Source organism: Carassius auratus, chromosome 1, assembly GCF_003368295.1.
Source record: "Carassius auratus strain Wakin chromosome 1, ASM336829v1, whole genome shotgun sequence".
Classification (NCBI taxonomy): domain Eukaryota; kingdom Metazoa; phylum Chordata; class Actinopteri; order Cypriniformes; family Cyprinidae; genus Carassius; species Carassius auratus.
This window is the reverse complement of record NC_039243.1, coordinates 2765706-2787840: the sequence shown is the minus strand read 5'-3', so window position 1 is coordinate 2787840 and position 22135 is coordinate 2765706. Positions and strand designations below refer to the sequence as shown.

General features: G+C 40.2%; 1 protein-coding gene across 1 annotated transcript in view; it reads right to left on the bottom strand.

The window, feature by feature from the left end:
- Positions 1–22135, bottom strand: part of LOC113114314 (stonustoxin subunit beta-like) — a 54104-nt gene that overhangs the window by 29179 nt on the left and 2790 nt on the right. Inside the window, exons 2-3 of the mRNA XM_026281259.1 lie at positions 14505–14678; positions 11102–11148 (exon numbers count right to left, since the gene is read on the bottom strand). Coding sequence (XP_026137044.1) covers positions 11102–11148; positions 14505–14665 — 208 coding nt within the window. The 5' untranslated portion in view covers positions 14666–14678. The remainder of the gene's footprint in view (positions 1–11101; positions 11149–14504; positions 14679–22135) is intronic.

Genomic DNA, 22135 nt, shown 5'->3' with positions numbered 1-22135 from the left:
TGAACTGGAGACCTTTTTGCTTTCCTGGGGTTTTGCTGTTATGTTACTTGTTTCTTGATTTGATTTTTTGTTTCTTTGTTTATGCCAAATTTCACTTAGTTTTTTTTAACCATATATCTTTTGAACATTGTCTCTTTTTGATTTGCCATTTTGTTTGTTTTTGTCACCTTGTGACTTGGATGGCGTTGCTCTTTGAGCTTTGCTGAGCTTAGGCTCTAAGACGTTTACTCCTTACCCAAGAAGAAGGTGGATAGGAAAGCTGTCGTGCGACTTCCATTGTGCAACATTTAGGTAACTCAATCTGTTTAGACACCCTAGGTAAGAGGTGAACGCCCTCTGTATGTTTGGTTTTTTATTAGTTGAGAATAGGGAAGTTTATGGCGCCTGGCGCTGAAGATTTGCTTTCTTTTTCTTTAGTTAGGTTAGAGGTTTAAAATAAGTTAGAAGTGATTTTTGTTTTGTTTCTTTCTTTCTTTTGGCGTCACTAGCGTCCTCTTTCTCTTGGGTTGATTTGTGTTTTTTTGTTTGTTTTCTGAGTTGTAAATATTTGTATATATTGGTTGTCTCTTTAATGATTTATATTCTTTTTGGTAGTTATTTGGATTTTCACGTTGTACAATAAATCACATTTGTTGGCAACCAGTGTCTCTGCATTGTCTCTTGCTGCCTCCATCAGTTTTACAGGTTTACCACAAAAATTTTGAATGTTACTCCTTTTACCCCTAGACCATTTTAAGAGGGTCGTAACAATAACATTTCTATCATCAGATCAGGTATTTGTGGAAGTATGGTTGAATATTCGACTTGTTCCTTGACTAATTTAATCATTTAGAGGAGCTACTCACATTATATTTATCACTAATCTCATCATAACTCAATATATTCCTGAGTGGTCATAACATGTGAGTGTGTCTATCTTCCAGCACTCATCGATGAACAGAGTTTCTATTCACCAAAATATATCCGTTATTCCAGATAGATGTTATGTGTGCTAAAATTATCTTTAAAAATCAGTTTCCAATATAATGGTACTTGATGAAAAGTAGAAAGTTTTATGAGGAGTTTAGACAATTCAAAATCACATTGGAATAAAAAACTAATAGCAGCACATTTGATGAATGTAGCTGTAGAAATCTCAAACCAAAATGAAGATTCATTATTTATGAAAGACTGGAAACACTTAAGATTGATGATCCATTCATTATATCAAAATCAACTGTTTTAACACCACCCGCTTCATAATTTTTAATCATTTCACTCTTCCATATATAATGAAATCAACATTTAACTTATTTATCACCTTTATCTTTTTAATAGACACTGATCTTAAGAAGAACATGGATAGATGAATCTAGAAATGACGTTAATAAGATTCTACCAAAGATCATTTTTTGGTAACAGAATGATAAGACCTTGTTTCATAGTTGGTGAAAGTTGGTTATTCTTTATACACTTTATACACAAAGCTTCCAACAAAATAGATGTTAGTTCATCCCAATTAATTCCATCCCAATAAAAGTGTAAAGATGTGGTGAAAACATCAGGGCCTGGTGATTTACCAGGTTTACTCTGTTTAACAGCTGCTTCAAGTTCTTGCAAGGTTATGTCTGATTCACAAGCTTCTTTAATACACTCTCAGTCGACGGATATCATTTTTATCATCAGAAGAAAAGAACTAGAGTAACTCCAATGTCTGCATCTAAGAAACACAAATCGATCTTTTCTCAAATGATTTATTCCTAAATTCATTCCCTCTCTCCCTGGTCTCCTACAATAAGAGCTGATTGAGGATTGGTAGAAGATCTTTCTAGTAGGACTTCTCCAACAGTGACTGAATAGAGGCGAGTTCCTGAAGCTGTATCTGTAGAGTCTGTCCTCGTCTTCAAGACTAAAGCTCTCATCAACTGAACTGAATCACTGCAGCTCCTCCTAAAAGAGTCCCAACACAAAACTAGACACATTACACTCGTCTGCTAGAGTTTGGGGTCAATCTAGTTTACCTCTGTCAATGTTAGTGAGCATGGTGTACAGCTGCTGAAACACACTTTGATTTGATTATTTAACAGCTTTGACGAATGCAACACTCTCACCATCAGCATCAAGATGACACAGGAATTCCCTGAACACTGTTGAGGAAAACTCTGGGAAAGGAAATGTGCATTAAAAACAACCGCTGGCTTGTTTAAACACATATACATACATATCCTCAACCATTTAGCATCATCTCAACCCCGAAATTACTTTAATTCACTTTTTAAAACCAAGCATTGATCATTATGGTTTGAGACTTTATGACTTTTGTCAGACTTGAATTGGAAACACGCTCACAAAAAATTGAGTGGAAAGTTTCTGTGGTTGTAATAAAAATAAATCAAATATATATGATGTTGTATGTTTTTGTCAGATAAAACAAATCCACATCTGTGTCGCTGCAGCACAGAAGCAGTCTTCAGTAGCACAGGAATATTTGTAGAAATAGACAACAGTACATTGTATGGGTCACAATACATTTCTCTTTTATGACAAGAATCATTAGGATATTAAATAAAGATCATGTTCCATGAACAGTTTTTTTAAAATCTCCTACCGTAAATATATCACAGCTCAAGGTCTCTTCCTGTTTCAGTCCAGGATCTTTGGTCAATGAAGGTTCAATGTGTCTGTCATTCCAAAGAAAACACAAAACACATAATGTGTAATTACATGATCAGTTCTGTAGCTGAGAACCAGACTCTGATGAACTTGAAGTCTGAGAACAAGGCTCCTTCTGGAAATTATAACCAAATATCACGTCTGGAACAAGGCCAGTAAATTAATTTCCTTTGGTCTCAACCTAAATATGGTTCTGTAGATCTCATCTCCAAAACCATCGGGGCCAATAGAATCAAGAAAAAGTATTTCCCTCTACAAACAAAACCTGCAATCAATGGGTTTGTTAATATCCACGGAAATCAAACTCACTAACCCTACCTGTTGAATTTGGAAATATTAGAACTAGAAAGATGAACAGAAACTGAACACAGAGCAGATGGTGATCAGATTCATCCTCCTGCTGCTCCAAGCTGGAAACAGTACCATATCCTCGACGCTCACGCTTCACTAATAGTATTGTGACAAAATAATATGCAAAAAAATAACATACTTCTGTGTCTACAATGTACATTTTTGTCTTTCCAGCTGGGAACAGTATAGAGGTCCACAATGTTAATATTTGTCCCTTACGGAGAGAACATAAGCTATTAAACATGCATACATCCAAAAGAAAACTTCTAGAAGAATATATAATAGTATATAAAGCAGCTTCTTCCACAATCTTGAGGCAGAAATGAATTACAGAACGATCACATCCCTGTCCAAGCTGCTGTGTGTAACATTATGCATTATCTAGGAATGAGTTTTTTTGTGCAGTAAATGAAGACACATTAGATCCATGCACTGTCTTAAACCCAGGCTCCAGAAGTCTTCTCTTGTCAGGTCAATTTGGCCTTTCTTTATGATCAGTTCTTCTGATGGCCGACTCTTGTCCAACACATACTTTAACTAAAACTAAAGATGGTTTGACAGATGAAGTAATGGTTGACTAAATAAACCCAGTACTAAGCAGTTGATCTTGATTAGGCTCCCAGTCCTTCTCCCAGCTCGCACCTGAACAAGCAGATGATGCTCTACCTGCGTCTGAATGAAGTAGCAGTGTCCTGGAGAAACATCCTCTCTGTTGGTCCATCTGATGATATACAAACACCTGACCATGGACTACATGCACACAGCCTTCTTTAGAGCTTCTGTATAAAGAGAAGCCAGCTCCAAAACTTCTGCTGAAACCTTGTGCTATATATGTGGACCCTCTTGAGACCCTCACAGAAACCTCTCCTGCCTCGTTCTTATCAGAAACTGAGAAATAAAAGAACTGCAATCACCATAAATAATGACAGCAGCATTCTCTTACAGCTTCATTATATTTAATAACACTTAACAACATCATTTTATATGCTGATCCTGTAATCCCAGAAGTCTCTAGACATGTAATTATACATTTAAACACTAAGTACACACTATCATGCTAACGATCGACGGCTAGCTAGTGATGCTAGCTCATAAACAACCTATTGACCATTTATCATCTGTAAATACTGTTATGTAAGCGCTAGATGCTGTTTAGCTCTTTATATCAACATCTAAAAGGAAGGGAAGTTGTGGCCTAATGGTTAGAGCGTCGGACTCCCAATCGAAGGGTTGTGAGTTCTAGTCTCGGGCCGGACGGAATTGTGGGTGGGGGTAGTGCATGAACAGCTCTCTCTCCACCTTCAATACCACGACTTAGGTGCTCTTGAGCAAGGCATCGAACCCCCAACTGCTCCCCGGGCGCCGCAGCATAAATGATGACCACTGCTCCGGGTGTGTGCTCACAGTGTGTGTGTGTTCACTGCTCTGTGTGTGTGCATTTCGGATGGGTTAAATGCAGAGCACAAATTCTGAGTATGGGTCACCATACTTGGCTGAATGTCACTTCACTAAACATGGCTGTGTGTTCACACATAATTAGTTACTTTAATTTGGATAGAATTTATTCATCATTAAAGACATTTTTTATCAAAGTTGTATTATTTTATTTTGATTTGAAGTGTAAGTTGAAGTGTAAGATTTAGTCAAATCTGGACATAGAGAAATAATTGTGTAAAAAAGGCCACCCCTTGAAAGTGAACTCTTACGAACCCTCCCGCCTGTGTTCGTGATTTGGACTGTTCCTAATCTTTCCGCGGAGTGAGAACCAAGACATTATAGAGGCTGGATGTGTTGATGTGTTTATAGTTAATATTTTATAGTTAAATTAGTTAGAAGTGGCCCGTTTAAGGATTGTGTGGATATATGTGTGCGTGCAACTAATCGTAAGTACATTTACATAATTAAACGTATGATAAGTTCACAAGCGAGATTAATGACCGCTGCCGCGGCATTCCGCCTAAATGTTTACATTGTTTATTATATTTGCACATTTTCTTGTTGACAAAATGTTATATTTTGCCTGTGTTTTTTGTTTGATAGAATATTTAATGTTATTGCCTATTAGGCTATTTATAAAAATAACTTAAGACGCATCTCAGGGAACATGTTCGGGCTTGTTCACCGGACGAGCTAGGCACGTGAGCTAGACGCACAGTGCAGTAGTGCGATCATTTAATAGAACTTTGAGTCATATTTGTATATATTATATTTAGATAATTTACAATGCTGTTACTTATGAGTATTTAAGTACTGCTGTAAAGATCTGTTAATGTGTATTTATTAATTTATTCATATTTGTATACTGTTTTATATTTACAGAACCACACACATCTTTGCACAATAAATCACCCTGAAGTACATTCCTGGTGTGAGACCTAATGTTCTGACCGGACACCCTGTAGCCGTTCTATAAATCCGAACCTGAGTTAGACAAGAGTAGTCAGCAGTTTTTTCAAATTGTGTTGCTCATACTTGTTTCCTATAATAGCTCGATCAGTCACATGAAAGTAATTATTATCAACATTTCTAAATTATAGAATTGAGTGTTAAATACCGTAAACAGAGACACGGTCTGAAAAACTGACACATTCAGATTTATGTAGCTTTATTGGTTTAATAAAAAGGTTTTATAAAGTATATCACTGATACTTTATTGCTGAGCATTGTCACATAACATCATTTTTACTAATGTTTAACAGCTCAATGGTGTTTGCAGATTATATGAACATTCAATGTCAAGCCAAACCAATCCGATAATGTTAACACCAACTCACAATTCAGTGTGAACACATGGGAGTCTATCCTAATGGTACACAACTTATAAAGCATCATGTTTTAATTCATTTGTTATATATTTATGTGTACATTGAAAGTACCAGTTACCAGTTCAGACAGGGTAAATATTAAAACATCAAATGTCACGAGATGTTGCTTATTACTCTCACATTACTATCATATTGAGCGTTTATTAGCACTTATAAAGCACATATTAAAGCCTGATTCTGCATGATCATATTCTACATCAGCATCAGCAGCTGAATCTGAAGCTCCTGAAAGACTGAATTAGAGCCAGATCAACTGTGTTCAGCAGCGATACTGTGAGTGTTTGGACACAATTCATTTAGTGAATCGAGTGTTAAATCAGCGCAGACAGAAAAATAAAGCAGACGATCAGGAGACGGATTCATTCAGAGTCAATTCAGCCTCTGATCTCAATCACATTCATGATTATTCATACTGTCATCAGTTCACATCAGGATTCAGAAACCAGTTCAGGATCAAATGAGTCACTCATGGACTTTTATTACATTTGATGAGCAGTTTACAATAGAAATATTAAAGCACACATATTACTCTGTTTATTAAAGATTCGGAACAGTATGAGAGTCTGATCTAGATTCATAACTTCTGTATGACGATGAAAAACTAATTAAAAATGAATAGAAATGTAGTGATGTGAGATTTGATGAGTTTGTGTGCATGTGAACATCAGAAAGAGTCTCTCTATCATTAAATATCACACAGAGACACGGAGGAACCAGGATAAACCCTAAATCCAGGGTAGAGGGGTTCAGTGAATGTGGTGTTGAATGTGTGTAAGTGTGTGAGTGTGTGTGTGTCAGAGACGCTGTAGAAGGACAGAGAGCCGGCCGACACGTCCACACACACTCCTACTCTCTTACAGGATGAACGGACAGCAGGAATAACAGTTTCATTATTATTGTGAAGGACAAAGAATCTGTTATCAGAGCAGATCAGACTCCAGGATTTGTCATTGTATCCAAACTCACAGTCATCACTCCCTCCTTTCCTGTTGATTCCTTTATATGACACTGATATTACAGCATCATATCCGCTCCATTCAGTCTCCCAGTAACAGCGTCCAGTCAGACTCTCAACACTCAGAACCTGAGGATACTCATCAAATCTCTCTGGATGATCAGGAAACGGCTGATGATCTCTCACACCTGTGATCTTCTTGTTGTCATCAGACAGAACGAGTCGAGTGTGTGCTGTGTTTGGATCCAGTGTGAGAACACAGGCATCTGAACACAAGAAGAGAGAAACATCAAGAACAACACAACACTGAAGATGTCTGTGTGTTTACAGCTTTGACTAGAGCTTTGTCTGAAACCGCTCCCTCTAGTGCACTCAACTGTCACACACTATATAGGGACTAGTGAACGAGTGAACGAGTGAGTGATTTCAGACTCAGCTTATATTTGTAAAGTCCAGAATCTCCTCACTATTCACAGATGTCTTCACTAATATAGTGAAAGCTGTGTTTCAGTGTTAAAGTGGAATAATAGCAGGCTTTCTGCAGCAGCGGGAAAATGTGTAAGCATTTTTAAATATTTATCTGAATGTGCAAATTAACATTTATATTTAAATCATTATTAGAATATGACAACATAATATCATGCTCTACAATATTTCTATGAGTTAATCTCTGACAGACTATCAGCCAATCACTGTGTGCATAGTTAATGAGCATGCTGACATCATCCCTAGCCCCGCCCCCTTCCTCTGAGCTCAAGACTTCTCTCTGTTCCTCAGTAAAAGTTTGTCTCAGCAGCTTTGTGAACAGCTTTTGGTTCCTTGCCGCTGTCGCCTCTGGTTTGCTTAGTTGGGGTGACTTCATCTACAGCGATATCATTGACTTGATTGCAAATAAATGCACAGACACTATTTAACTGAACAGAGATGACATCACTGAATTCAATGATGAACTGCCTTTAACTATCATTTTGCATTATTGACGCACTGTTTTCCAAATGAATGTTGTTCAGTGCTTTGACGCAATGTATTTTGTTTAAAGCGCTATATAAATAAAGGTGATTGATTGATTGTTACATGCATGTATATTTATGTATTTGCCTGCCCTCTAGGGGCAGGAAAAGCGTGATTTACCGTTGTTCTGATTTAGCAGATCCTCTACACCTGTGGACTATTTACGTGAGCTTAAAGGAAGTCAAGTTCCCACACTTCGGGGGTGGAACTTGAGCGGCCGTCCCGAGTCGGAGCTGGGCTCTCTTTTGTGTTTATCCCTCTTATTTTTCCTGTCTAATTTCTCCCACTTGTTGTTATATTCCGTTTTATTAATAAATTCCCCTTTTTGATCGAGCCGTTGTGTCATCCCTCTTTTGTGATATAGCAGTGGCTGTAACATAATTGGGGGCTCGTCCGTCGTTTTTCTTTTTTTTCTTTTCTCAGCTGTTTAGTGTGGGAGGAAAGAAAATGTGTATGGCCGTGTTTTCGTCGTGTTTGTTTGATTTACTTTTCGGTTGTCAGTAACTACGAGCGTCCCAGGTGATTATTTGCCCTTTTTATTCAGTAGTCGTCAGGTAGGTTTGAACCTGCCACTTTGTTATTTTGCCTTTTTTATTTTTAGTGGTTATTCGGAGTGGAGGCACGCTTCAGTTCACCGGCAGCTGATCTTGTTAATGGGATCGGTGTGCAGGTGTTCATGATTTTAGCGTTTAAAGTGGCCTCGAGCCCCTAACGCCACTGAAGACTAGGGAATTAATTTAATGTTAAATGGGGTAAATACGTGTGTGTTGTGAGATCGCTTTTGGTTATTCACTTTGTAAATTTAAATCGGTAAGTGAAGTTTATTCTTAATTCGTATCATGCGTGGTAATTTCATGTAGCGGCCAAAATCACTTTGTTTTTTTCTTTAGTTTTGACAGGTAAAGTTTAGGATTTGTGAAAACGATTTTGTGGTTTCATTTATGAGTATTTTTCTGAATTGTGTTGAAACCATTATTTTCGTTATTTTTGGTGAATAGCCTAAGTGTGTCGAAATGACTTCGGTAGTTGAAATATTTCGGGAGTCTCCTTCTGAAGAACTGCTTTTATCGTGCACAAAAGAGCAGTTATTGCAAATTGCAGAGTCTTATAAAGTCGAAATCGCTCCTAGGTATAAGACTTTGAAGGAAACTTTGTGAAACGTCCTTAAAGGCTGTCTGGTGGAGATAGGCGTTTTACAAATGCCATTAGAAAACGTTAGTGTTGTGGAGGAAGTGGCTGATCCTTCGGTAAGTGAGAATGCTATTCGATTGAGAGAGTTGGCAGTTAAAGAAAAAGAATTGGAGTTAGAGAATGCCAAATTAGAGCTGCGAAAGCGTGAACTTGATCATCAGTTTGCTTTGAAACGAATGGAGTTAGAGATGAGCTCTAAGGCTGCTCACGCTGCCTCTGATGATTTTGATGCCGGCCGAAATCGGAGGATGGTCCCTCCTTTTTGTGAGAAGGACGTTGAGAAGTTTTTTTGTCATTTCGAGGGGGTTGCAGCTTCATTAAAGTGGCCTGAAAATGTTTGGTCTTTGCTCTTGTAATGCGTGATAACCGTTAAGGCGCAGGAGGTTTATGCTTCGTTGTCCATTGAAGAATCTGCTGATTATACGATTGTTAAAGCTGCTATATTAAAAGCCTTCGAGTTAGTCCCGGAAGCATATAGACAGCGATTTAGACAATACACAAAACTTTCAAATCAGACTTATGTTGAGTTTGCACGTGAAAAGGAAATTTTGTTTGATCGTTGGTGCGCGTCTCAAAAAGCCGAGAGTAGAGAGCAGGTTAGACAGTTAATCCTTATAGAGGAATTTAAGAGTTGTTTACCTGTCGTCCTTGCTACTTATGTAAACAAACAAAAAGTAGACACGCTCTACAAGGCTGCTACTCTGGCCGTTTTCTAAAAAGTTTAATACTGCACAGTTAAAGTATTCTACTATTGAAAAGGAGGCATTAGCATTAGTTCTTGCGATTCAACATTTCGAGGTGTATTTGTCCCGCTGTTATTCGATCCTTGTGTATTGTGATCATAATCCGCTTATCTTTTTGAACTCCATGCACAATTTTAATCAGCGACTTATGCGCTGGAGGTTTATACTTGCAGCCATACGACCTTGACATTAAACATGTCAGAGGTCGGGACAACGTGGTCACTGACGCCCTATCCCGGTTTGGATAGGCCTGTGGGTAACGTATGTTTTTGAGAAAGGTGTCTTTTAGTAGATGCGTTGTGGTGACGGTTCACTTTTGGGGGATGAAGGTGTTACATGCATGTATATTTATGTATTTGCCTGCCCTCTAGGGGCAGGAAAAGCGTGATTTACCATTGTTCTGATTTAGCAGATCCTCTACACCTGTAGACTATTTACGTGAGCTTAAAGGAAGTCAAATTCCCACCCTTCGGGGGCGGAACTTGAGCGGCCGTCCCGAGTCGGAGCTGGGCTCTCTTTTGTGTTTATCCCTCTTATTTTTCCTGTCTATTAATAAATTCCCCTTTTTGATCGAGCCGTTGTGTCATCCCTCTTTTGTGTTATAGCAGTGGCTGTAACACTGATTGATTGAGAAAACTTTTACTGCTATTTAGGAGAACTCTTAGTGCTAAGATCAAGTGTTTTGTGAATATGAGCCCTGCTCAAAGATTTATAATATCTGAAACAAGTCTCTTCTGCTCAACAAGTAATAGTAATATTGAGAAATATTATTTTGATAAAAAAAAAGTTTCATATGTTAATACATTTTTAAAATCTAATTTATTTCTTATTCCAGTCTTCAGTGTCACATGATCTTCATAAATCAGAATAATATGATGATTTACTGCTCTGTTATGATAATTAACGCTCAATCATTAATATTGGTTCTTATTAATATTGAAAAAAAAAAAAATTCTGCTTCATATTTTTTTGGAAATCGTGATACATTTTATTTTTCAGGATTCTTTGTTGAACAGAAACTTTAAAAGAACAGCATTTATTTTAGATCAAATCTTCTGTAACATTATAAACCTCTTTAGTGTCACTTTTGATTTTTTTTTTTATAATTGTATTTTAAATTGTAATATATTATGGTTTCCACAAAATAATATGAAGCAGCACAACTGTTTTCTATATTGATAATAATAAAAAATTTCAAATTTCTTGAGCAGTAAATCATCATATTAGAGAGATTTCACTGAAGACTGGAGAAATGATGAACAACATTCAAACTGAATCACAGGAATATATATATATATATAAGTGTATTCACATAAAAAACAGATATACAATGATGTGTGCATGTGTGTGTGTGTGTGTGTGTGTAGACCTACACTTTCGTGGTCCTGCTCTCATCCTCTTCTCTCCTCCATGATCCACACTATAAACACACAAACACAGGTTCATAAGTCAATAGTCAATAGTGTGTATATTTGGTGTATATCTGTCCGAGCTCAGAATACAGCCAGAAAATTCCCTTATATCCCACGCTGGGACAGGAACAGGGTTTGATGGGCTTTTTAATCTGAAATCGATTGGATCTTCTGCAGCTTTTGAAAGCGTCTGATGAGCATCGAGCGAGGGCTTGGATCTGCTGCTGAGAGAGAGACCCTTCTGAGCAGCTGTGCTTGCTGTCTGATGAGAAAAGAATGGCTGAAAAACTGTCTCCTGGTTTGCCTGATTGAACCAGAACCAATGTGAGCTGATTTTGGGATCAGAGACGAGTGACGGAGCGATTAGAGTCTCCTACAAATAGAGGATCCTAAAGGGATTTAGCTGGAAGATCCTGAACTGACTCTAATAAAACACTGTCATATTGACAAACCAGTGTCTCCTGCAGCTGTACGACTGAACACACTGTGTGTGTGTGTGTGTGTGCGACTGAAACACTTGCTCTGCTAATATTACACCAATTATGTGTATTTCTCTCATGACACTAATTATGAATGAATCATTATTCTGAGTTTTGAGTTCTTTCACTGAACTAAACACATTTGTAATGTTTGTAACACACACAGATATTTCATAATTTTACTGATTTTTGCTGTTTTTGTTCTGTTGTTAAAAGGTTTAAAATGCATGACAGTTTAAAATGCATTAACATATACTGAACTGAACTTTTAATTGCTACTTTTAACAAGGCAAAAAACAAACAAACAAAAAAAACCTTTCTGTGCACACAGATATATCCTGAAAGACAGAAAGTTATCACAGTTATTGTGATAGTTGTTCATGAGTTTCTTGTTTGTCCTGAACAGTTCAACTGTCTGCTGTTCTTCAGAAAAATCATTCAGCTCTCACTAATTCTTTTGTTTTTCAGCATTTTTGTGTATTTGAACCCTTTCCAACAATGACTGTATGATTCTGAGATCCATCTTTTCACACTGAGCACAACTGAGGGACTCATATGAAACTATTACAGAAGCAGGCATGTGATCAGCTAGAGACATCTGTTACAGAGAGAGGTGAAGAAGGGAATGGAGGAGGAGCTGGTGGAGGCAGCCTCACGCCAGCATCTGTTACAGGAGCTGCAGGACACAGAAAGATGTAGAGAGAGATGGAGGAAAAGACTGAACAGAGGAGGGAGGAGAAAGAGGTTTTGCAGCGGTGGAATCTGGAGCACGGCTCAGGCTCGCTGATGAATCTAATGACTGTTTTGGAGGGTTAGCTGACTGCAAAGAGATGTACAAAGAGCAAAGCTGCACTTTGGTTATTAATTGGTGAAACTGTATGTGTGCATTAATCAGCGCTTGTCTCAGCCCTAAAATGTAAACTTTTTGATCGGAGGAATGGTTGCTGTGGCTGAGACAAAAGAGGACGCTAGTGAGTGAGACGGATGTGTTTCTGGCGGGGCAAGCAAACTCGTCATGATAAAAACTTGGGTCTCATCGGCAGGACCTGGTGGAGAAGGAGTAGCATTGGGACCAGTAGCTTGTGATGGGGATCCAAACTCATCATCAGAAGGGAAAATTTTGAATTTCGGATATTTTAGCAACCGGGGCAAAAGCTGTCATGGGAGGGAGTTCAGTTGGCTATATATATATATATATACCCGTATTCGTATTGAACCGTTCGGTACGAGGCTTTCGGTTCGGTACGCGGTACGCATTATGTATACCGAACGGTTCGTTGGACTAATTAATTATATTTAAAAAAAAAAAGAGAGAAATATAATGATATGCGTTCAACAAGGTAGCCCAATAACCTAAAAGACGTAACAGGCAACGCCCCTGACACTCCCGAAGAAGAAAAAACACCAATTTATAGTTATATGTTTATGTAAGGCTACTCAGACAGGCGCTCGCTCACTCAGCACGCGCTGAAGGCTCATTGCAAAATGGCCAATGCGTTTAACAGACCAGAAATAAAAGATCCTCCAATGAACAACAGGTCTGGTGTTTGGGTGCACTTTGGATTCCCTTTAAGCTATAATGGTGATGGCAAGAGAGTGGTGAATAAAGAAACGACGGTATGTCGCATCTGCTACACCAGCGGGAATACAAAAAAAACACACACACAAAAAAAAACACCAGCGGGAATACTTGAAACAAGTCAACTCATTTACGCCGACATCACCTTAGTGTGTCAGTATCTGGGAAAAGATGATGATAGCTTACAGGGAATCCAAAGTGCACCCAAACACCAGACCTGTTCTATTTGGAGGATCTTCTATTTCTGGTCTGTTAAATGCATTAGACATTTTGCAACGAGCGCCTTAGGGGCCGTTCACATATCGTGCCTAAAAACGCGTGGAAAACGCTAGCCGCGCCGCTTTCTCCTCCTTTCCAAAGCGCTCGGGCAGAAGCGCTCATGAGGCGTCTGTCTTTGCTAAGCAACAATGACGTGCTCTCTCCATGAGACGCGGAAATTTCAGCAAAGGACAAATGGATTTGCAGCTCTAAAAAACGCTTGCAGTAGCTCTGCTACTAAATTGATTTCAAAATTGCAATCCATGTACAACTATGATCAGCTGTTCCTTCATCCTGGCTGAGCTTTTCAACGTTGTTACGGGAAAGGATGAAGCTGATTGGTTAGTTCTTGTCACATGACCCGCGGTGCGCTTGCAGCATTCTGAAAAGTTGAGATGTTTTTACATTTTGCTGTATCTAAAACGTACCGAACCGAACCGAGACATCAGTGTATCGTATCGAACCAAACCGTGAATTTTGTGAACCGTTACACCCCTAATATATATATATACAGTACAGACCAAAAGTTTGGAAACACCTTCTCATTCAGAGAGTTTCTTTATTTTCATGACTATGAAAACTGTAGAGTCACACTGAAGGCATCAAGGGCTATTTGACCAAGAAGGAGAGTGATGGGGTGCTGCGCCAGATGACCTGTCCTTCACAGTCACCGGACCTGAACCCAATCCAGATGGTTTAGGGGTGAGTTGGACCGCAGACAGAAGGCAAAAGGGCCAACAAGTGCTAAGCATCTCTCGGGGAACTCCTTCAAGGCTGTTGGAAGACCATTTCAGATGACTACCTCTTGAAGCTCATCAAGAGAATGCCAAGAGTGTGCAAAGCAGTTATCAAAGCAAAAGAAGAACATAGAATATGACATATTTTCAGGTGTTTCAAAAATTAATCATAAGAATGAGTTACACCTGTGCTAAACTGGTTTATCAGTCCGAACAAGCTCCTCTCAAATGTTGTTAATAAAACATAATTTAATGTAGATCAGCATCATTCACACACATGTTCAGTACGTCAGTATTAGTGTTTGACATACTTGAGTATCTGCAGTTTATAGTTTGGATCCTGCAGTTTGTGTTTGAGCAGCTTGACTCCTGATTCTCCTGGGTGATTGTAGCTCAGATCCAGCTCTCTCAGGTGTGAGGGGTTTGAACTCAGAGCTGAAGACAAATAACCACAGCCTTCCTCTGTCACCATACAGCCAGACAACCTACAGACACACACAGACAGAGACAGATCATCTACAGACACACACACAGAGAGACAGATCATCTACAGACACACACACACACACACAGAGACATCAACTACAGACTAACACAGTCAGATCATCTACACACACACACACACACACACATACACAAACACACACAGATCATCTACAGACACACATTTGATTATTTTATTTGGAATGACAAATACTGATTAAAACAACAGCATCCAAATATTCACAAAGTGCCTATTATGTTTCACCTGACAATACAGACAATGCAAGTTGCAACCACATTCAAAAAGTAGGCTATGGATAAAGGTGACATCGTCTTCTCCAAACATGCAGACTGCCTATGATTGCTGACACAGAACAATATCTGGCTGTTTGCTTAGAGGTCTTTTTACTCAGTCCAGCAATCTGCAAGCCTCTGACACATAATCTGTGCACATGTCCAAGCTACCAAAAATAAGAATAATCAGTTTGATGCTGTAACCACACACTGCCAAAGCATTTGTTAATGACTGATACTTTAACATCTTCTCAGAAAAGCACAAATCCATGTAAAGATCAAAACAGCAGCCCACTTCTAGAATCAGAATGTTCTTAGAAAGTTAATTGATGACTACAATGTCTGGAGTGTTTAGGTTTTCCCTGAGAACACTTCTAAGGGAGCTTATATTATTATCATTCAAGTTTAAAAACCAGCTAATTTTAACAGTTTTGTTTGTATGTATTGCACTTTGTCCAGATACTTTGTGCAGTTCTTGAGCTGTTATGTTTACGATGCGATCGTGACGCGCGATGTAAAGTTCTTTAAACGCGGGGCATCCGTTCAGTATGTGTGCTGTGGATTCCATTATCTTATTGCTGTGTAGTAAACAGAATGGTTCGTGGTGTTTTGGGAACCACAAAGAGAGGTTGTATTTGGTCAGGAGAGTTTGCAGACGAGCTTTAATAACAAATTTAAGGATATCTTCGTTGATGGCTGAATTTGCAGGCATGCAAGTTTCCCTTGAAGGCGCAGGTTAACCCAGTAATCACGCTGTTGTGCTTGAAAGTATTGGAGGATTTTATACCTGCACGTCCGGCTGTTTAACCTCTCACTGGTTCCAGTGTGATGTATAGACACCTCAGCATACACATTTGGATACATAATCTGCCCCTGACTGATATTCACCTGCTCCCCGCCAGTGTGTGCCCTGTTCAGCTGTATGTTGTTATTGCTGCACGAATTATTCAGATCGGGCCAATCCGAACGTACTCCGAATCCCATAGCTCTGGTATCCAGCTTTCCACTAGGTTTCTTCCGGAAACTGAGGAAACCTGGTTCTCCATCTGGAGCATAGGGGACCTTGAGTTTGCTCAGATCCAGCAACAGTGAGCGCCGGGCAACTTCACGAACTGTAGGGTCATCATTATTCAACATATGCAGTAGATGCTTTACTCTAGTTGCTGTATAAATCCACTCAATGTTAGGGATCCCCAGTCCCCCTTCAGATTTATTCATAAAGAGAATACTGCTTGTTGTGTGTGTGTTAAGACTTAACCACTTTCTTACAAGCTGCACGGTCTTATTGTTCAGCTCTGTAAGATATTCTTTATCAATGTGGACATTAGCAAACAGATGATGAATCTTGGAAAGAGCTATATCTCGAACGGGCTGGAGTTTCATACAGGTTGGTAGAGGACACTGATCTATCAAGTCTAATCTGCTGGAGTATTCTTTGCAGATATAACTGACTTGTTCGTGCCATTCTCCTGCAACATTAAACATATATGTCCTAAATAATTGTATGATTCATGTCTTGAATAAACTCTGATCGTGCTTCCAGCGATTGTGAATGATGGAGGCTGATCACTCTTGGCCTTATACCATCTATTCCCCCTGCTGTGTCGTTCGTAGAACACCGCACATTTACTATTCTTAACCTAGAGTCCAGAATGAAGTTGAAGTTGAAGTTCACAGCACTCCAGGGACATCCCGTCTTAATCCCAACTTCAAGTTTAACCGGTTTCGTTAGTTGATGTCCGCAAATCACTTGTAAAAACGAATTGTCATATACATTCTTGACTATATGTATGTACTGTTCCGGCAGTCATCATCTAAAGACACACACACACAGAGACATCATCTACAGACACACACACAAACACACACAGAGATCATCTACAGACACACACACACACACACACTTTCTTTCTTGTTCGTCCATCACAGTTGATGATGACCATGGCACGTTATGTCATTTTGTTGGGTTTTGATTAAGCGCAGATGGCTGAAGAGGCCAATCCGAGCCCGGAATTCCCTGTGGCACACTGGAAAGGTCAGGGAGGATATAGAGCTCTGAGGTACAGCCACATGTCCTTCCTTGGTAGATTTGTGCTGCTGCCTCTTCAAGATAGCACAGGAGCTTCTCCTGCTCTCACAGAGGACTGCACCATCCTGGACTTTTCTTCTCCAGGCAGGTCAGTCCTGTGCTAGGGATTCCCAGCTTTTCAGGTCGAGTCCAAAGCTCTTCAAGGAAGCTTTAAGGGTGTCCTTGTAGCGCTTTTTGGGGCCACTTTGTGCTCGCTTGCCATTTTTCAGCTTGCCAAAAAAGACTTGTTTTGGAAGTCTGACGTAGGGCATTCTGGTCACGTGGCCAGTCCATCTAAGCTGTTCCTTCGCAAGCATGGTGTAGATGCTGGGGATATTTGCCTTGCTGAGGACTTCCGTGTCAGGGATTCTGTCTTGCCACTTGATCCTCAGCAGATTCCTCAGACAGCTCAGGTGGATATGATTACATTTTTTGGCATGGCGCTGGTAGACTGTCCAGGCTTCGGACCCATACAGAAGAGTTGGTAAGACAACAGCCGGGTAGACCTTCAGTTTTGTCTCCTGCTTGATACCAGTCCTCTCCCATACAGAGTCACGTAGACGTCCAAAGGCTGCGCTGGCCTTGACAATCCTGATGTTATATTCATCATCTATGTGCACAGCACGAGACAGTGTACTACCAAGGTAAGTAAACTTGTCAACGGCTGAAAGCTTTTGCCCATTCACAAAGATGGTTGGATCAGTGTAGGGTTTCCCAGGAGCAGGTTGGTATAGGACTTCAGTCTTCTTTGTGCTGATTGTTAGAATGAAGTTGTTGCAAGCTGAGGAGAGGTGGTCCATACTGTCCTGTAGGTCTTTATTTGAGCCAGCAACCAGAGCACAGTCATCAGCAAACAAAAGTTCTCGAACAGTGACTTCCTCCACTCTAGTTTTGGCTTGCATCCTGCGCAGATTGAATAGCCACAGTCAAAACGGTAGATGAAGTTAATCCCAGTGTTGTAATTCTGGAATGAGTCTCGCATCATGGCAGAGAAAACCATGATGAAGAGCGTTGGCGCTAAAATGCAGCCTTGCTTCACCCCGTTTGTGATTGGGAACGGATCAGAGAGTTCTTGCTGGTCTCTGACGCTGGCCATCATGCCATCATGGAGATTGCGCACAATGCCAATGAACTTGTCTGGACACCCATACTTAGCCATGATTTTCCATAGGCCCTCCCGGCTGACTGTCTTGAATGCTTTTGTTAGATCATCGAAAGCCATATATAGATCAACATTTTGTTCTTGGCATTTCTCCTGTAACTGCCGAGCAGTAAATTCCATGTCAGTGGTTCCGCGGTCTTTTCTGAAACCACACTGACTCTCAGGTAGCAGACCCTGGTCTAGATGGACAATTAGGCGGTTCAGAAGAATTCTTGCCAAGATTTTGCCAGCGACTTATGTATGGAGATGCCTCTATGGTTGTCACAGTCCTGCTGTTTGCCTTTCCTTTTATATAGATTGATTATAGTAGTATCCTTGAACTCCTTGGGAATGGCTTCAAATTTCCACATAGCCTGGAAGAGCTTGGTCAGTTTCTCGACTAAGCGAGGCCCTCCAGCCTTGTAGATTTCTGCTGGAATGGCATCGGACCCTGGAGCTTTGCCTGATGAGAGAAGTGTTATGGCTTTGCTGATTTCCTCAATGGATGGTAGAACAGCCAAGGACTGGTTTATTTCAACTTGAAGCAATCTCACAATTGCCTCCTCATTTATGCATGAAGGCTGATTGAGGACCACACTGTAGTGTTTGACCCACCTTTCAACTATTTTGTCCTTCTCCGTAAGGAGTGTTGTTCCATCTAAGTTCAGAAGAGCTGAAGTTCCTGAGTGTTGCGGACCATAGACCTGCTTGAGTGCATTATAGAGGCATTTGGTGTTGTTACTGTCAGTCCTACTGTAGGATTGAATCGCCACAGCTTTTGCCCACAGCCAGGCATCTTGCATGACTCTGAGTCTCTGCTGAACAATCCTGCGAATGTTGAGGAAGGCAACTTTCTTTAAACTTGAGCTGCTGTCATTCAGATATGCTTTATTCGGGCGATGTTTTTCGTCAAGGAGTGCTCAGATTTCTGCATCGTTCTCATCAAACCAGTCTTGATGTGTACGTAATGGAACACCAAGTGATTCAAGGGCTGTAGAATGCTGCACGGTCTTGAGAGCAGTCCAGTCTGCCTCAACATCTGTATGCTCAAAGCTTAGAGACTCCAGGTGATGGTCTAAAGCCTCAACAAATGCCAGCCTGGTGTGTGTCCTGTTGTAGGCGAGTGATGTTAAGACGCTTGACACGTCTTTGTCCTTGTGGGCGTCTGCTAGGCTTAATCCAGATGTTAAGTTTGGAGATAATGAGACGATGGTCAGTCCAACATTCAGCACCACACATAGCCTTGGTCACCCTGACATCGTGCCGGTCGCTCCTCTTCATGATGTAGTCAATCAAGTGCCAGTGGTGTGAACGAGGATGCATCCATGAAGTTTTCTTACGCTTAGGTAGTTGGAATATCGTGTTGGTGATGAGTAGGTCAAATTCAGAGCATGTTTGCAGCAGTAGAAGCCCGTTGCTGTTACATTTTCCAATACCATGTGCACCTATGACTCCATAAACATTGAGGATAAGCACCCTGACTCTGTACTACTTGTTATGGGTGACTTTAATGCATGTCATATGAAACATGATCTGCCCAAATATAAACAGCTAGTTAGTTGTCCTACTCGGGGAGGAAATATACTGGATCATTTTTATTCTGTTCACAAAGCAGCATATCGTTCACTTCCCCGTGCCCCTCTTGGGAACTCAGATCATGGTTTAATTCAGATGGTCCCCATCTACAAACAAAAACTAAAACTAGCAAGGGCAGTGCAGTATACATCTAAAAGATGGACGACAGAGGAAATTTGTATGTTACAGGTCTGTTTAGATACCACTGATTGGGAATCCATGCGTGCTTCTTGTGACTCTTTGGACTCATATACTGACACTGTGTGTTCATATATTTCATTCTGTGAGCAAACTTGTATTCCCACCAAAACTGTGGTGAAATATAACAACAACAAACCCTGGTTCACAAAATCCCTTAGGCTACTCAGGGAAACCAAAGAACAAGCCTACAGAGAAGGAAATGGAGATGAGTACAGGTTGGCCAGACAAAAGTTAACTAAAGCGATTAGGAAAGCAAAAAGTGCCTATAAAGTGAATATGGAGGAACAATTTGGCATTAATGACTCTTCTTCAGCTTGGAGGTCGCTGAAGAACTTGACAGGCTATAAAGTAAACAAAAAATAAACAAGTCACAAAATCCCTTAGGCTACTCAGGGAAACCAAAGAACAAGCCTACATAGAAGGAAATGGAGATGAGTACAGGTTGGCCAGACAAAAGTTAAATAAAGCGATTAGGAAAGCAAAAAGTGCCTATAAAGTGAATTTGGAGGAACAATTTGGCATTAATGACTCTTCTTCAGCTTGGAGGTCGCTGAAGAACTTGACAGGCTATAAAGTAAACAAAAAATAAACAAGTCACTCCATCTGCTAAACTAGCCAATGAATTCAATGTTTTTTATACAAGATTTAAGAAATCTCCATGCCCTCACCCTTTTCCTCCCGGGAGTGTTACACTCAGAGAGGGGGAGAATACTGGCCCTCAAGATCAAGTCATCTCTGATATTGACTTTGAAATTGAGGAGAAGGATGTGTATCAGATATTCAGCCGACAAAATGTAAGGAAAGCGAGTGGCCCTGATGGGATTTCACCTGCCACCCTGAAGTACTGTGCTAGTCAGCTAGCCCCAGTTTTTACGGACATTTTTAATAAATCAATTGTTTTATGCAGGGTTCCGAGTTGTTTTAAGTCATCAACCATTATTCCAGCACCAAAGAAAAACAAAGCTGTGGACCTAAACGACTACAGACCGGTGACCCTTACATCAGTGGTCATGAAATGTTTGGAGCGGTTGGTTTTGTCACATCTTAAACCTATTACAGCTCCATATCTTGATCAACTACAGTTTGCTTACAGGGCAAACCGCTCGGTAGATGATGCAGTCAATTTAGGACTGCATTATGCTCTGGAACATTTCGACTCTCCTGGCTCCTATGTAAGGATGTTGTTCATAGATTTCAGTGCAGCCTTTAACACCATTCTACCAGAGCGACTGTGGGAGAAGCTGTCACTGATGGGAGTGGGACCCTCTATCTGCTGCTGGATTATGGATTTTCTTAGTGACAGACAACAGTATGTGTGGCTTGGCAAGCACATGTCTAATCCTCAGACTACTAACATTGGAGCACCTCAGGGGTGCGTGCTGTCACCATTTCTCTACTCACTGTATACCAATGATTGCACTTCCAATAATGGTTCCATAAAGCTGATTAAATTTGCAGACGATATTACATTAGTTGGTCTTATTAAGGGAAACGACGAGTCTGCTTACAGGCAGGAAGTGTCTAAATTGGTTGCGTGGTGTGATGTGAACAACTTGGAGCTTAATCAGCAAAAGACTGTGGAAATGGTGATAGATTTTCATAGAACACCCGCCTCCCTTTCTCCTCTAACTATCAAGAGCTCCGTTGTGAAGAGGGTGGAGTCAATTAAATTTTTAGGAACGGTTATCACAAATGACTTGAAATGGGAGGAAAATAGTTCCTCCATTCTTAAGAGAGCTCATAGTGGAATGTTTTTTTTGAGACAGCTAAATAAATTAAACGTTTCTAGCTCTGTTCGGTCTAGATTTTATAGAGCCACTGTGGAAAGCCTTCTTTCAGCATCCATTACTGTTTGGTTTGCATCCGCATCAGCCCAGGCGAAGGTCAGACTACAGCGTATTGTGCGCACAGCAGAGAGGCTGACTGGACAAAGGCAGCTGTCTCTTAAAGACCTTTATGAGGTCAGAGTCAGGAAGAGGGCGGCTAAAATTGCCTCTGATCAGTCCCATCCAGCAAGTGACATTTTTAGGTTGCTTCCTTCAGGAAGAAGGTACAGAGCAGTGAGGACAAGGACCTCACGCCATCTTAATTGTTTTTTTCCAAGAGCCATTTCCCTTATGAATAGCTGATCTTGCACTATTTTTGGACTATTTTATTATTTGATGGATTGTTTTAGGCAT